The 18,778-nt window shown below is 41.0% G+C and overlaps 1 protein-coding gene across 1 annotated transcript in view; it reads right to left on the bottom strand.

Moving 5' to 3' along the window:
- The window catches only part of ptpa (protein phosphatase 2 phosphatase activator), an 88,312-nt gene that overhangs the window by 39,325 nt on the left and 30,209 nt on the right, over nt 1-18,778 (bottom strand). Inside the window, exons 6-8 of the mRNA XM_084325415.1 lie at nt 15,421-15,514; nt 14,207-14,331; nt 13,013-13,113 (exon numbers count right to left, since the gene is read on the bottom strand). Of these exons, the coding sequence (XP_084181541.1) occupies nt 13,013-13,113; nt 14,207-14,331; nt 15,421-15,514 (320 nt within the window). The remainder of the gene's footprint in view (nt 1-13,012; nt 13,114-14,206; nt 14,332-15,420; nt 15,515-18,778) is intronic.

Genomic DNA, 18,778 nt, shown 5'->3' with positions numbered 1-18,778 from the left:
TTTATTTCCTATTTTGTTTATTCATCCCAGTATCTTTCTTTCTTATGTGTGGAATTCTACAAGGCATTTACATTCACATTTACATTTAGTCATTTAGCTGACGCTTTTATCCAAAGAGACTTACAAGTTCTGTACGACAGGTCATCAGGAAGGATACAACTCTATCAGCTGAGTAACAATATTCATCAAAGTGTTGCGTGTTACAGTGTAGGTTAGTTTATTAGGACAAGTGCATGACAGTAAGGTTAGTTAGGGTTAGATTTTTTTTATTTTATTTTATTTCAGATAATGGTTGAAGAAGTGCGTCTTTAGTCGACGGCGAAAGATTGGACGGGATTCGGCTGTCCTAACTGGGGTGGGTAGTTCAATCCACCATTGTGGGGCAAGGACTGAGAATAGGCGTGTAGGTGGTGTATATGTGTTTGAGGATGATATCCTTCAAACAGGCAATAGTGATGATATAATTTGGGCAGTGCTGAGCTGGGTTCCTTTCCTCCAGTGTATTTGTCCCCCGGCCCCACCCAATGGCCCCATGCACACACACACCGAAGTTTAAAAAAAATAAAAATTTGATTTTTCTTTTTTAATTATTATTCTATTTTTTTTTACTTCGATTTTTTTTTAATGTTCGAAGCTTGTGCCATCGAACGAAGCTTCGAAGCTTCGAAGTATTTAAGACAGCCCTAATATGTGTACGTATGCACGCTATATAGGCGGTCTGAAAAATCGATTCTCTGATTTCCTCAAAGCCATCGCCCACACACACACACAGGGCGAACGCTGAGATCTCAGCGAATACAACTCTGATTATCCCAAGACTTGTAAAATAGATTCCTTACCTCAGATCAGATGTTCTCCAAAAAGATCATTCCAATTCCTGATCGCCATTCCAAAAATCGATAGCTTTTATTGATCCAATGCTACACGCATTCCACGCTGTTCTGATGCTCCACAATGAATCCGATGGGCTCGGGTTACATGCCTGAAGTAAAATGTGGATTCCGGATTTTTCTTTTCTCATCCATTTTCATTGAGTCCATTCCAAAAGGGTGCATTACCATCTGGGAGACGATAGGGGCCGGTTTTTTCACATCTGAGCTCCTACAGGGGCTGCATACCAACGGGAGACTCGGTTGATGAAATATGAATTAAATAACACGCTAATTGTCGTGGTGGGCATTCAGGCGTCGGGCTGATAACACGTGTTATCATGTGGTGGGCACTGAAAGTGTTAATAAACGGACTGCCACCGGTCCATAACCGCATTCTATAGAAGAATAAGTCTTTATTTGTCGTGCAGATTAACACGCACGCGAGATGGAAGACCCACAGGAACACGTGCGTGGCTCTGCTGAGCTCTGACAGAGAGGGAAAGACGGACTGCCCTGCCCTCTGCTGGCGCGTGCTGTTTCCCAGCAGGGCAACTCAAATGTTTTCTGAAAACATTAAGTTTACATTACGTTTACATATATCACAATATGTCAATATATTACAAATTTGTAATATGTACAAATTGTACATTTCCGTGAATACATCAATATATTACTAATGGCTATAACATGATGTACAATATGTACCTTTTTCGTGTGGTGTACTTTATTTACATATTTTAAGCGAGATCGGGCTGCTACATGAGATCACCAGATGTCCCCCTCTCCGAGACAACCTTATACATACTTCTACACTCACCAAACCTAGTCACACTTGGCTTCACTTATAAGGAAACTTTAGATGTGGAAAATGCAGTCGTAACAATACCACTAATGTTGAGTTTTTCCCACCCCTCCACACACTGGCAACAAGTTTCCTGTCAAACAATTCATGAATTGCAACACAACATCAGTAATGTTAATGCTTACATGCCCCTGTGGACAAACATATGTTGGACAAACAAAGACGGCACTCAAACAACAAATCTCAGAACATAAGTCAGACATTCACACATTCCTACCACACCACCCTGAGAGATGTTCCTACCACACCACCCTGAGAGATGTTCCTACCACACCACCCTGAGAGATGTTCCTACCACACCACCATGAGATGTTCCTACCACACCACCCTGAGAGATGTTCCTAACACACCACCCTGAGAGATGTTCCTACCACACCACCATGAGATGTTCCTACCACACCACCCTGAGAGATGTTCCTAACACACCACCCTGAGAGATGTTCCTACCACACCACCCTGAGAGATGTTCCTACCACACCACCCTGAGAGATGTTCCTACCACACCACCCTGAGAGATGTTCCTACCACACCACCCTGAGAGATGTTCCTACCACACCACCCTGAGAGATGTTCCTAACACACCACCATGAGATGTTCCTACCACACCACCATGAGAGATGTTCCTACCACACCACCCTGAGAGATGTTCCTACCACACCAGCCTGAGAGATGTTCCTACCACACCACCATGAGAGATGTTCCTACCACACCACCCTGAGAGATGTTCCTACCACACCACCCTGAGAGATGTTCCTACTACACGACCCTGAGATGTTCCTACCACACCACCCTGAGAGATGTTCCTACCACACCACCCTGAGAGATGTTCCTACCACACCACCCTGAGATGTTCCTACCACACCACCCTGAGATGTTCCTACCACACGACCCTAAGAGATGTTCCTACCACACCACCATGAGAGATGTTCCTACCACACCACCCTGAGAGATGTTCCTACCACACCAGCCTGAGAGATGTTCCTACCACACCAGCCTGAGAGATGTTCCTACCACACCACCCTGAGAGATGTTCCTACCACACCACCCTGAGAGATGTTCCTACTACACGACCCTGAGATGTTCCTACCACACCACCCTGAGAGATGTTCCTACTACACGACCCTGAGAAGGGTAGGTTACACTGGGCATTTTTGTTTTCGTTTTGTTGCTGAATGAATACGTTTGCTGTCCCTGTTACACAGAAATGCCGTTTTGGCAGGAAAACGTGTTGCCCTAGCGGGAACGCTGAAAAGGTGTTTTCGTTTTGGATACTCGCCAAAACTCGCCGACAACATGTCGTGTAATCGGCGCGTAGCCGTTTTTGCTCAACGCGCAGTAGATACCGCCATCTGCGTGCCCTCACCAACGTCCGGTGACAACAGAGCTGTCCCAAATAGCTGCAGCTACCATGTGTTGTCAAGTTATTGTTATAAGGACCCCAGTCCAAGCTACAACAGTCTGCATTCCCTTAACAATTGTTTGTATTGAGCCGTATTGTACCCATTCTGCAATATGTTAAATAAAGTTTACATCCATTCATCTGCTAGCATTAACGATTGCATGAGTAGCTGGCTAATGTGAGTTAACGTTAGCTATCAGACCCTGTTAGCTCATCTTTCAATCTTAACAAGCATTAAACAAAATGGCCCAGTCATCTATTCACTTTTGTTTAATACACGAGGCGTTGTCTCTAATGTTATCTAGCTACTGATAGCTCCCGATATCATCAGTTGGTGCTGGCTGGCTAACGTGAGCTAACGTTAGCTGCTAGCCACAATGCTATACTGTTATACTGGCATATTCCATTCACGTTAGCATGTAGCTAACAACGGCAATCTTTTTTTTAGACTAAACTATCCGCTCTTGGTGGTCACTTGTGTTGATGTTAGTTTTGTCTCATCAACAAATGAGAGGCAGAACACACAGTGAATGTATCCGTTTTGTTTATTGCACTATTATTACACTTTGCTGAAAAATAAGTGCTGCATTGGCTAAATAGGCATTTAAAGATGGCGGCTTGTTGACATTTCTTTGCAGGAAGTGTATTGGCACATTCAAGTTATGATTGGTTGAAAATTGCCTTCATGTTCGCCACCTACTGCTTTGGCATTGTACGACATCACTGTGCTCAGGAGGCAAAATTAATGTCTAACTGGGCTGCCACTACGTTTTGACCTGGAAAAGCGAAACTCATCTGAAAAACGAAACGAAAACACCCTAGGTGTAACTCCAGCCTTAGTATCCACCCTGAGAGGGGTGTTCCAATGCACCCTGGGGACCCCAGGAAGAATAGTCAACACGTTGATGATGACTAATGGGGATCCTAATAAACAAACCATGAGAGGGGTGTTCCTATCCACCCTGAGGGGTGTTCTTCTTAACACTTTAATCGCCGGAGACGCCGAAACTCGTCATTCCCCGCCATGCTCATTCTGCCGAAGACGCCGTAACACGTCTTTGATATCAATATTTCAAAAATCTGTGATCGAAATCATATTTCTCCCCCGGGGACCCAAAATATACTGCTGAGCTCCACTCAACTCTAACGGTTCAAGAGCGCCATCTGGTGGCCGATCGGCAGATTGCCCAACAGGAAGTGATCTGTGGATGAAGTGGTGCTCACCCATATTTCGTCCGGGCACTCGCTATCGTTAGAGGGACTCCATCTTGACACAGTGAACACCGATCGGTGCAAATAACTCGATAAACAACATGATTTGGACGTATATACTATTATACAACCTGGAAATGGATCGGGTATTTATACATCCCATAATAGGAATATCTCTGCTCCACGCTCATCGCCCAACGGCGTGAGGAAGATACGGTAAGATCCAGCGTTATTTTCCAACGTGTTCTTTACTATATGAATTGAAAATGGGGGACCCTGATGGAAACAAGACAAACGTCTTTCTCAGGTCTGCATCCCCTTAACAATTGTATGTATTGAGCCGTACTGTACCCATTCTGCAATCTGTTAAATAAAGTTTTCATTCATTCATTCATACTAACTGCTCTGATGATCATATCACCCACACTAGATGAATGATATAACGTTGCCCACGGAATTATAAACGACCCCCCTCCCATCCGGTCAACATCAGATCATACGTAGTAACTCCTAGAAGCACATCCAGTTGACATTTTTTATCTCGCACAGATTCCTACCAAACTGTATTTGATCATCAATATAATGCATTTAGGGCTATAAATCAAGTTCTGGAGAAAGCTGCAGAAAACGATAAAAACATACTTATACTTTAGACCGTATTTTAGTATGAATGTGAATAAAAAAGTATAACGTTGCTACACCCTGAACAATAGATATAAGACATTGAATGGGCCATAATAATGTCAATTTAGCAATACAATTTAAAAAGTTATAGCCCTGCAAAGAAGGGGAACTTCTCCATAGACAAATAGAGCTGGCGAGGGATGGAAAATTATGAATTTAACCATGGCGATCAAAGTGTTAATAATTTTATTTATTTTTTTATCTCATTCATTCCATAAGAACGTAGAATACACATTTACAGACTTTTTTTTAAATATTTGCATGTTCTTGGTATCTGATTCTAGGGACATCTATGGATCTCAGGGAATGTATTCCCAGTGTCAGAAATACTGTGTCTGTTACTAGGCTTGAATAAATTGTAATGAACCAAATGAGAATATCAATACATTATTTTTTATCTTTGACTGAATAACACCATGCTAAAATTGACCAGACCTGAAAAACCTAAGCAAATGAATAAATGGAAGATGATTATACAGTAGGTTGTGTAGATACAGTACTGAATTCTGCCATCCGGACACATGCCATTTGAAATATGATTATAGAATATAGAATATCAGGCCTAAAATGGTTATGCGATTAAAATGTGATTAATTAGATTAATTACAAATCCTGTAATTAATTAGAAAAATGTAATCGCCTGACAGCACTAATTATAATTTGGTATTATATATATATATGGTTTTCTTTTTATGTTATGAGCTCCAATGATGACACTCTGGCAAGGTGCACCATCTGTTTGGCGTTAAAAACGGCCGTCTCTTCGTTTGGACCCACGGAAATATTAGTAAAAATATTTCTCTCGTATCTCGGCTGTTCCAAGAGCAAGGTCTCCCCTACATTTTCAAAAGCCTAGAGATGGTCTTAAATCATCATCATGAGTTATGCATGTGAAATTACTAGGGCTGACCCCCATTAGTCGAATAGTCGACTAATCGAACGAAAGGAGCCAACCTCTTAGTCGAATAAAAAAAAAAATTATATATTTTTGTATCATTCTTTCCAAAAGAAAAGAGGCCTAGAAGCGTGGCTAACGCTAATGGCACGCATACCAGAGGCTAACTGCCTAAGAAAACAGGCACAGAGGCACTGAAAGAGGATTTCACCCATCTAATGAACACACTAGACTAGACAAATATCAAGATGTATCCATCAGTGGACCAATTGCATGCTTTTGCAGAGGACAAGAAGCCTTCCGTTGACTCCTTCAGACATTAAGCACCCCCACAGCCCAAATGGAATGATACAAAAAAGAATAAAATTAAAAATAATACGTTTAAAAGATTTTCATAGTCGACTAATAGTCGACTATCGGCCAATCATAGTCGACTATCCAAATCCTTAGTCGGGGACAGCCCTAGAAATTACACATGTGTATGCGCTCCATTGGAGACCTATTTCAGAACCAACCTGAGACACACAGTGCGCTCCCAACCTCTCTTGCCCGACCTCTCTTACGTTAGTGCACTAAGAGCAGCCTTTACTTACGCCAATTCCAGGAATATGATTTATAGATATAATTTATGTGTTCAAAAGTTGTCATGAGTTGTCATGGGTTGCCATGGTATGACAAATAGAAATGAAATTACTGGTAATGGAGATACTGAATAAAAGCGCATAGCGATGCTTTTGTTCTCCAGACACGCACATTCAAAATATATGATATATATATGTATTGTATATTATACAAATATTTCCACTACTCCAAATCAAGACAAAAAACGAATGACTATAAGTGTCTTGACGGCAGACATGGTGGTCATGTCAGTTTAACTATCACACGGAAAACTACGTCATTGGAACCAGGTTGGTATCCACTCCTCTTTCCTCATGTATGGAAAACAGCCCACAAATTTCACAAAATCATGAACGTGGGCCAATTTTTATTTGTAGAAGAGACGTGAAATTATTTTAAAGATTTGTTTCTGACGCTCATTAGTATCATGCTTAAACCATTATTGGTCTATAAAAGCTGATTGTTTCCAGAACATCACACAAATATTAGATTAGATTAAACTTTAGTGTCAGAGAACAAAATCTTATGGGCAGCCTACATATTAGTCAACAGGCTGCCTAAAAAGAACACACCTGATTTAGCAGGAGGGAAGATATTGTCTATGCAAAGGCCTGCTGTTCTACACTTAACAAAAAAGGTGCTAAATAGCAAAAAACAATACAAATAAAAACAGGCAAAATATAATGTATACCATTAGGTTTATTCCCCATGTTGATGTGGCCATTGTCAATATATGAAGTATTAAAGGTAGAAACTAAGGTTTGAGAGATTATTTAATTCATATACATTAAGAAATGGCTAGGAGTTCCTGTGTATTAGTAATGTGGCATTGTATGGGAAAGGATTCTCCAGCTACCAGTAACAGGAGAGTTTAAGTGTGTGAAGGTGAGAACAGAGTTATTGCTGTCAGGGAGCCAAAATACAGGTGTACGAAAGGAAAAAGCTTAGATATGCAGACATGGCAGCAGAAACTGAACAGCGAGGATGGAAAGCTAGGGTTTATCCGGTGGAAATAGGATGCATAGGATTTATAGTACAATCGACTATCATTATTGGGAGAGTAGGGGATTCGTCGGGTGGAGTTTGCGAAAAGTGCTAAATGAGATGTCAGAAGAAGAATTGAAAGACAATCAGTGGATTTAGTTGAAGAGAAATAATAACACACATACATATGACATATGTTTAGATGTTTGGTAAGGGGATTGGGTTTCTTCATTGAGCGCTTATCCTTAGGGCACAAGCATCTTGTTTGTTTTTTTATTATAAATTATGTAACAGTTATACTTTTTTCAGTTACCGATTGTTCAATGTCCCCCAGTTAAAGGGGGATTGAACTTCAGTTCATAAAACTGAGTTTAGTTAAAAATAATAAAGAGAGAGCACAAGTACAGATGACACGTACAGTATGAGGAGGTAAAAATATATATTCATAATTAAGTATATGCTAATATTAAATAAATGTGATGCTCTGAAGGCCCCATTGCATTTCCAATGATTAAATTTGCTGTATTTAATGTGACTTCGTTTAATCTAATGTTCATTTGTTCATTTGATTATATCTGTTCCCATCTTGTGTTGTACAATAATTGTTGCAAAAATAATAATAAAATGTAATCAAATAAAAAAAAAACTCAGATATAAACCATGCCCACTTCCGATCTTCTATCCGAATACAAATACAGATACATATAATGTTGTTGGTTGAACAGATACAGATAATGATGTCTCCGCACACCCCTAGTTCCTATCCACCCTGAGAGGTGTGTTCCTATCCACCCTGAGAGGTGTATTCTACCACACCAGTGACAGGCTTCCCTGGGGCCTCCATCCACCAACCCCCCACAACACTTCCCAGGGCTGCGCATAAGGAGAGGAGGGGGAGGGGAAGAGAGTGGAGGAGAGGCAGGAGGGAGGGAGGGAGGGGTGGGGTCGACCGAGGGTCCCTTGGGGGAAGAAGTGATTCACAACAGCATGTGGGGGTAGGAAGTGACTCATGTGGGCTTTAGGACTCCGCACACACACACACTCCTCCCTCTCTCCCTCTCTCCCTCTCTCTCTCTCTCTCTCTCTCTCTCTCTCTCTCTCTCCCTCCCTCTCTCTCTCAGCGTCAGGCTTCAGAGCGTGGTGTGTAAGAGAGAGCCTTGTGTGTGTGAGTCCACGTGTGCGACAGCGTGTGAGATGCCGGTACCTGGGCTGTAAGAACAGTGTGGAGTCTGGAGAAATATCGGCTGAGAGAGAGAGACAAATGAAGAGAGAAAAAAGTGCGTGAGCGAGTCAAAATATGAGCAAGGAAACTGCATACGGTGAGAAATGGAAAAATAGAAACACTAAAGATGAGAACTCCTATCGGTCACATTGAGAGGGAGAGCGAGAGATGTAATGAGAGAGAAGTAGAGGGGGAGAAAATGCTTCAGTCTTGAGTCACAGCCACCCCCTCCCCCACTCCAGTTTGGGAAACTGAGTCAGAGAGAGAGAGAACAAAATAGTGAAAATAGAGCAACAGAGAGACGAGTCAGAAACAGGGCAGCAGTTCTATGTGTAAAAAGGTAGAAGACACAGAGAGGAGACTGGAGAGAGAAAAGGGAGGGGAAAGAGTAGGAGAGACACAGAGAGAGAGACACACAGAGAGAGACACACAGAGAGAGAGAGAGAGACACGCACACACACGGCAGAGATACACACACAGAGAGAGAGAGAGAGACACACACACACAGAGACACACAGAGCGAGAGATGTAATGAGAGAGAGAAAATGCTTCAGTCTTGAGTCACAGCCACACCCCTCCCCCACTCCAGTTTGGGAAACTGACTCAGAGAGAGAGAGAGAGAACAAAATAGTGAAAATAGAGGGGAAAGAGTAGGAGAGACACAGAGAGAGAGAGAGAGAGACACACACAGAGAGTGAGAGATGTAATGAGAGAGAAAATGCTTCAGTCTTGAGTCACAGCCACACCCCTCCCCCACTCCAGTTTGGGAAACTGACTCAGAGAGAGAGAAAATAGAGCGACAGATAGACGAGTCAGAAACAGAGCAGCAGCTCTACGTGTAAAAAGGTAGAAGACCGAGGAGACTGGAGAGAGAAAAGAGTAGGAGACACACAGAGAGAGACACACACACACAGAGCGAGAGACACACAATGAGACACACACACACACACAGACACAGAGAGAGACACACACAGACACAGACACACACACACAGAGCGAGAGATGTAATGAGAGAGAAGTAGAGGGGGAGAAAATGCTTCAGTCTTGAGTCAAAGCCACCCCCTCCCCCACTCCAGTTTGGGAAACGGACTCAGAAAGAGGCAGGGTGAGGGAGAAAGAGAGAGAGCGAGAGAGAATGGAAGGAGGCACAGGATGTAGCTGCACCTCCTCCTCCTACTTCCCTCCTTTTCCGCCCCGGTCTCCAAAAGAAAGAAAAAAATATATAGTAACCCTGTTGGGTTAATGTTACTCCATCTCAGACCCGCCCCCGTCCTGCATGCTTCCTCTTCCTGAGAGAATCAGAGATGTAGAGGGAACTAAAATACATACACTAGTTTATTATATATATATATATATATATATACGCACATTTTACTTCAGTTGGAATACGAGTACTTGTGTGGAAAATTACTACAGTAAATGTAAGAGGCGGGAGGAAAGAAAGTACTAATGAAAGTACTACTGAAAAAGTAAGCTAAAAACGCACAGCATCTCTTCACCTTAGCCTTTTGATACATTCTGCCACTTTAAAAAATTGTCGTTTATAATCATTTCTGATTCTTTTGTTGTATTGTTATTGTCTGCATCGCTTTTACCCTTTTCTTATATTATATTCTGCATTACTTTTATTCTGTCTATTTTATGCAAATATTATGTCTATTTGACTGTATTCTATGCTGTAAAGCACTTTGGGCTGCAATTATTGTATGAAGGGTCAAATACAGTTTATCATTATTGTATGAAGGGTGCTGTACAAATAGTTTATTATTATTGTATGAAGGGTGCTATACAAATACAGTTATTATTATTATTATGATTAGCTCTTCAGGCCAATCGGATGGGTCTGATGTATCAGGCTTTGTGGCTGACTGGATGTGGCGTATTGGCGCCCTCTATAGTTCCACTCATTTACAAATCACCATCAAAAGGTAAGACAAATGATGACTGACTGAACTGACCTGAATTTGGCATTTGATGCCCATGGCTTGCAGTGGGGGAAACATCTACCCAATTACATTTTAATTTAATAGAGTCATTGTAATTAGGTACATTTCTGGTTAGAATTTCCACACTGTGACGGGTGCAATTAACTCACTTGCAGTTCAAATATGACTCAAGATGCAGCAATAGCATAGCGATCTTCAACTTTAGGTAGAAAAGATAAGATTTACGTGTGAGCCGCTATCTTGTACACGCATTTTATCAAGATATCTTCACATGCACGTTATTAACTACGGCGATTGTGGCTGCAATACTGAATGGCTCATTTCAAGAGGGAGCTGAACTGCAGAAAAGGCACAATGCACAAATTTTACATTTTATCAGTGTCGGGACAACCCCATATTCTGTAAAAACAATGCAACACACAAGAACGATTCATTACATTTTGACAATAGGCTTTAAATATATAATAATATATTTATTATATATATATAATTTAAATAAAAAAGGAAGGGGAAAATTAACTACTGTAAAACTTAAAATTAATAGCCCATGCTTTTATTTGCTTCAATCACTGAACTCAACCCTCCTTTATATGGGACAGGCCTCTAATTCCTTTTGCACACAAATCTTGCTCAGATGGGAAATATCAAATTGTTTATTTAAACCAGTATGAATAATACTTGTATGACATGTACCTAACCAGCATTAACACTTCCCTGCACCAGATCCCGACAGTGCTTAGGAAAATATGGCTGATAAGACTCTGCTCTTCCCATTAATGCAGTGATTCTATCAATTTGGAAGATTGATGGTAACCTGCTAAATGATGAAAGTGTGATTAAATAAAGATGTTGGTGACAGAGGCTCAGGTGAAGCATCATAACATGTATATAAAAAAGGATATAAAAAGGATTTGCTGTGTCAATGGCAACCAGATAAATAATTAATTTAAACCAGGCTTCTAATTGAGACCTTTTTTGTCAAAACGCGTAAAAACACCTCACTTTTATTTGGGACAAGCGTCTATTTAGGAATCTGCTTTAATTTGAAGTTTTATATGATTTTCTGGCAGTAACCGTTAGCCATAACAAAATGATGTCTTGGGGTTTGGATTTATTGTATTCAATATAATTGTCCTGGGATTGAGCGGGGTTGGGTGGGAGATCTTGGGTGGGGAAGACAGTTGAGATGGGGCAGTGGGGGGGTGGTGGGATGGGGGAGGGTGGGTTGTGGATTTATATGTTACATTGTAACATTGTAACAAGTTGTAACATTGTAACAAGTGTCTCCAAAAAAGAAAAAAAATCTCCTTAAGTGAAGTAGTGGCAACACTGCTAAACACATTTATTTCTACCCTTAGTCTGGACAGAGGAGACAATCTAATTCAACAGGAATAGTTCATGCAAAAAATCCAACCTGTTTCAGTCATACATGACTGAAAACAAGGAGTACTAATTCAGTTCAGTTAATGTTAGTCATTTGCGCCCTGCTGTTCTTGTTCTAATCCAAAATCCAGTGAAAGCTTTCAGATTACACAGGTGTCGTGGCGAGCTGTCAGTCAGTTTGTGTAGGGAAATGGCAATTACTGGTGGACAAGACAAGCTCAAGTTATAGTTTAAAGGAACAGGCCAACATTATGGGAAATACACTTACCATCTTATCCAGAGTCAGACAAGAAGATAGATACCAATTTCCTCTCTGAGCTATCCGGCTGCAAGCTAGTCTAGCACAGCATAAATTAATTGAAGCGAATACAGACCAGCTAGCCTAGCTGTTGGCCAAAAACACCTGTCCCGGAGTTTTAAGCTAGGCTAAAACATTAATTTGTGCTAAGCAGGCTAGCTTGCAACCGCATAGCTTTCTACTGAACGCACAGATAGGACATTGGTATCCATCTTCTTGTCCGACTCTGGAGAAGACTGTAAGCGCATTTTCCATAATGTCGACTTGTTCCTTTAAGTCTGCTGTTTGGGCGCAACATAGATTTAGTTTTGTCAGCTACGCAAGCGCCCCTCCCATCACCAGCGCAAGGAGAAGTTTGGGGAAGCAAGAAAAACCCCTTCTCCCCCAAGTATTGACACTAAGTAACGTCTCCATGCAGATTCAGACAGACAGGGCAAAACCCATAACCAAAGCCTTATAGTGACTGAACAACGTTGATATTCAATATTGTTGTCAATTCAGAGATAAAAAGAAGTGTTTCAGACAAGCCCCCTTATGATAGACACCTGGAATTGACAAATAATAAAGTTTCTTATATATAACGCTCTCATCCTCCATATTGAATGAAACATATTTAATTAATGGTCAGACCCACCTCATTGATGAACTTGATGCACTCCAAGAACATGTAATCGTGATGATGCTCGTTCACCACCCTCTCATCCACAAAGTGCAGAGGCTCGAGCGTGGGGTGATCTGACAGAGAGGAGGGAGTGTAATTGTGAGTATACACCACCAGGTGTCACACTTTCTCTTTCCATCGAAACAGTGATTTTCTATGGGGGGAAAATGTAGGGGGTGGAACTGGGGCAGGCAGGGCCTTATATCACCAGAAAACCTCCAAGTCCTCTGATTCGTTGGCTATAACAGTGGTTCTCCGAGGACCCCCAGTGGTTCTTGGGGGGTTTAGTTTAATTTCACTAATATTTTCTTCACTAGAAGTTTAGCCCACAGAGAATATAAGAATGACTATTCTGATCATAGGCTTCACTCTCCTCTTATCTCCCCTCCTACAGTATAGACAGTTATGGAATTCTGGACTAAATCATATCGGACAAAAACCTGCTCAGATGGGGTTTTCTGGGATTAAAGCAAAACGAAATCTGTTGACTAGAATTTTTGGTTTAGGGGTAACATTTTTGGTTGGTCATATCCATGTCAAATTTAATTTCATGAAAATTACCATGTAAAATTATGAGCACCACTTGAGCACCACTCCACACATAACCAATGCTGCTGTTCTCTAATGCAGCCATTAAGGTTAAATACTGTAGACCAGTGGTACTCAGACTTGGCCAACTCAAGAGCCACATTGACAAAAACACCCCGTTCCTCAAGCAAACCACCATCAGGCTACCGTAGGCGATTTACGTTAGATACATATGGTATACATAAGTTATGATGGATACATATGGCTAAATCAGTTCCCCTTTCCAATGGACAAATACCTGCTCACATATGGTTTATGGGACAAAAACCTGCTCACATATGGTTTCCTGGGACAAAAACCTGCTCAGGTGGAGTTTCCTGGGACAAAAACCTGCTCAGGTTGAGTTCCCTGGGACAAAAACCTGCTCAGATGGGGCTCCCTAGGACAAAAACCTGCTCAGGTGGAGTTCCCTGTGACAAAAACCTGCTCAGATGAGGTTTCCTGGGTGGGGAGACTGTGGCCTAATGCATATCCATTTGGTAGTTCTTGTATGAAAAAGTTGTGCCAGACGATATCTTACAGAAGTATTAATATTAATAGGCAAATATAGGTCAGTATGACGCCGCTAAAGAATCATACCTACAAACTGGGAGCTGCCCCAAATGAAAGGGAGGAACTGAAAATCATCAAGGCCCCAGACACCCTGGCTTCCTGCTGGCTCCATCCTGTAGGTCTTCTGAAGCTTCCTCATAACTTCCAGATACCTGGTCAAACAAACAAACATTAGAGGCCCAATCTGGAGTTTTAAATCATAGAAATATTGGGTATATTCCCACATACTGTATTATTCAAGAGTTTGCTCGGTAGAAGTTCCCACGATGAAAGAGAATATTACTGCACTATTCACTACTATTAATTAGTGAGTTCCAGAGGTCTGTCCCTGAAACAGAGAAGGTTGATAGGGGGACTGGAAGTCAGAGAGATATGGGGAGGGGATTTTATAATTGATCTGGTAGGAGACAGGGAGACAGTGGAGGTATTTTAGGACTGGAGTCATGTGGTGCCAGGATTTGGTGTGGGTTAGTCCTTGTTGGAGGGATCCGTCATTGAATTAACCATTCTGACATTGCTTCCCTTTTATCCTATACATTTTATGTGGGAACTTTTCCTCATCTTCGTTGAGGGTTACATCAGGAGGTGTTGTGAAGCCCATTGAAACATGTATTGTGATACTGGGCTACATAAATACATCCGACATGACTAGACTATACCCGTTGCACTTTTAAAAAGTGCAATAGCTATTGAATTGGCTTAAACACAATTGTGGACTAAATGTTTTTCATTCAATTTCAAACCTTTATTTCTCATGAGACAGTGAGGTTACCCTCATTCAGTGACGACGAGCTTACAAAACAAAGACACGGTTATCGGCAAATGAATACACGCAGGCACAACAATAAATAGAATAAACGTATGATGTGTCGAATCTTTTGCCAAAGATTTTGTTACACCTCTATTTGTTACACCCCCCGACACACACACTACTCCTTGATGTAAGGCATGTTAAATTGCCTGTGTCTTAAATGTGCTAACACACACACACACACACACACACACACACACACACACACACACACACACACACACACACACACACACACACACACACACACACACACACACACACACACACACACACACACACACACACACACACACACACACACACACACACACACACACACACACACACACACACACACACACACACACACACACACACACACACACACACACACACACACACACACACACACACACACACACACACACACACACGTAGAGCGGCCTACCACACTTTGAAGATGATAGCCAGCCGGTCGTCTACCTTGAGAGCGCCCACCTTGCAGAGACAGCAGAGGAAAGCAGCGAAAGCAGCTTCGTGACCTGGAAGTACATGTAGAGACAGGGTTTATTACAACAGCCGTTTACAGCCTCAGACATGTACCATTGATTCTTAATGAATTTCCTTTACTTTAAAAATGTTGCCTGATGGTGGTGATAAGAGGAATGGTCATGGGGTCACCACATTTGCTATATGGACTATAGTAGACAGTCATCTACCACTAGGCAGAGTTTCACGAAAAAAGTGACCAAGCATGGCTTTGTCAGTATTCCAATGTACAGCCCCACCCAACCCCACCCCACCTACCCAACCTCCTCCAATGTACAGTTTCCATGTCAAATGTATGTCAGTATTCCAATGTACAGTGTCGTCGTCCCCCTACCCACCCCCCCCCCCCCCCCCCCGCCCCCCCACCTCCAATGTACAGCCCCACCCCACCTACCCAACCTCCCCCAATGCACAGTTTCTATATCAAATGTATATACTCTTCTTCTGGATTTTTTAGTATCACAAACAGTACTGTATTTGAAAATCTGGTATGTCATAAATGTATAGATGTAGCAGTACTGTCTATCTGTATGTCATGTGTGTCATATGATGAATTGAAAATGGGGGACCCTGATGGAAACAAGACGAAAGTCTGCATCCTCTTAACAATTGTATGTATTGAGCTGTACTGTACTGTACCCATTCTGCAATCTGTTAATAAACTTTTCAATCAATCAATCAATCAAAACCAATCGCTTCTATGGACTGCCATACACACAGACCGCAAGAGAAAAGAAAACATACAATTACAATAGGAACCTTGCACCTTCCATGCTGCGCCTTCCACACTTGGCCCATAATAAACAAAACAATTTGTTAATTTAAAAAAAAAAAAAACTAGGTTAAATCTAATAACCCAAGAGTAAAACACAAACTGGGAAGTAGATTAGACGACGTGCAGCGTTCCTGGCTCCAAAAAGCTAAGCGAATTGATTAATCAACGCAAATTCATCCCATTGTGACATCAATGAGGAAAAGCAATTCTGAACAGCTTGTTTAGGCTTGTGAATATGAAGACTTCAAACCCTGGCCAAATGGCAAGAAGTATCTGTCAAAGAGAGATCCTTGAGCAATGGCTCCCTCTAGTGGATACTGAAAGCAGGACACACCACACCAACAAACACCACAGTTTGGAAGTCATGATATAACAATTATTTCAAGATTTTAATAATAAATATATGCACATTGTAATCCATTCGTTAAAACACAGTAATCCCACTATGCCAGATGCAGAAAAAACAAGTGATCTCTTTAATGAGTCTATAATAACCCACAGCTTTAACATGTACCATAGTCTATATTAATTACCCACATCTCTTTCCTGTACCATAGCCTATAATGACCCACATCTCTTTCCTGTACCATAGCCTATAATGACCCACATCTCTTTCCTGTACCATAGCCTATAATGACCCACATCTCTAATCTGTACCTTAGTCTATAATGACCCACAGCTCTAATCTGTACCTTAGTCTATAATGACCCACATCTCTTACCTGTACTTTAGTCTATAATGACCCACATATCTTACCTGTACCATAGTCTATAATGACCCACAGCTCTAATCTGTACCTTAGTCTATAATGACCCACATATCTTACCTGTACCATAGTCTATAATGACCCACATCTCTTACCTGTACCTTAGTCTATAATGACCCACAGCTCTTACCTGTACCTTAGTCTATAATGACCCACATCTCTTTCCTGTACCATAGTCTATAATGACCCACATCTCTTACCTGTACCATAGTCTATAATGACCCACATCTCTTACCTGTACCATAGTCTATAATGACCCACATCTCTTACCTGTACCATAGTCTATAATGACCCACATCTCTTACCTGTACCATAGCCTATAATGACCCACATCTCTTACCTGTACCATAGTCTATAATGAATGACCCACATATCTTACCTGTACCATAGTCTATAATGACCCACATCCTTACCTGTACCATAGTCTATAACGACCCACATCTCTTACCTGTATCATAGTCTATAATGAATGACCCACATATCTTACCTGTACCATAGTCTATAATGACCCACATATCTTACCTGTACCATAGCCTATAATGACCCACATCTCTTACCTGTACCATAGTCTATAATGACCCACATATCTTACCTGTACCATAGTCTATAATGACCCACATCTCTTACCTGTACCATAGTCTATAACAGGGGTCAGCAACCTTTTTGACATGGAGTGCCTGTTTGAAATATAGTTGTAACTAGTGTGCTAGTGTGCCTCAACAATATTCCATGCATCGTAATTTTTTTTTCTCATAATCGGGTCTTTTTAATGATAATTTTTACATTATTACATCATTATTGTTATTGTTATTATTAACAATATTATTATGATGGTTGTATCAACCCTAAATCTGAGTTGGGGGGGGGATGCAATGCAGACAAACAGCTGCATACAGTGCGACCATTTCACTCACATTTGCCCATTCATTTTTGGACACATCACACACCATTGGTGTGTGTACTGTACGTGTGCTGTCATAGCTCCACCTACAGGCCTAATGGAGAACACCAGGATGTGAATGGAGGGTGAATGTGAGGTATATCGTGTAAATAAGTTTTGATTGATCGCAAGACTACACTGTAAAAAAATATATAATAATAAGTTACCAGAACTTAAAAATATTGAGTTCAGTTACTGTGCATTACGGTTTTCAGTTTTCAATCCATAATAAGTTAACAGAAAAATAAGTACACAACCACATTATTTCAACCTAATAAAACTATGTTTATTGTCATTGTTTTAAGAACACAAGTTGACTTGGTAATACTCACATTTTGAGTAAAAAAAAATGCTTTTAACATGTGCAATGTTCAATGAAATAGAAAAATAAATAATACAATTTGTTGATTAATCCCACTGGTCACAATGGTGACCGTAATAATGTTTTTGTTATAAGGCTCTGCAAATGTTACTGAATGATGTAGCAATGTATTTCCAGCTACATTGAAATAATAAACAAATAAAGGGTCTCAATTAAATATGTGGTAGTAAAAAGAACCTGTGGGAGGATTTCAACAAGATAAATGCGACAACAGTGCAAAATATTTCACTATAATATTTCAAAGCAAAAAAAAATATATATATATATAATTTATTTTTTTTATTTTTATTTTTATTTTTTTAATGCTGCCCCCTGTGCCTATGCAAATGCCCCCGCGTGCCTATGCAGGCACGCGTGCCTAGGGTTGCCTACCCCTGGTCTATAATGACCCACA

Source organism: Notolepis coatsorum, assembly GCF_963971535.1.
Source record: "Notolepis coatsorum genome assembly, chromosome: 11".
In the NCBI taxonomy this organism is placed as follows: Eukaryota; Metazoa; Chordata; class Actinopteri; order Aulopiformes; family Paralepididae; genus Notolepis; species Notolepis coatsorum.
The sequence above is the reverse complement of the archived record's forward strand: the minus strand, read 5'-3'. Positions and strand labels throughout refer to the sequence as shown.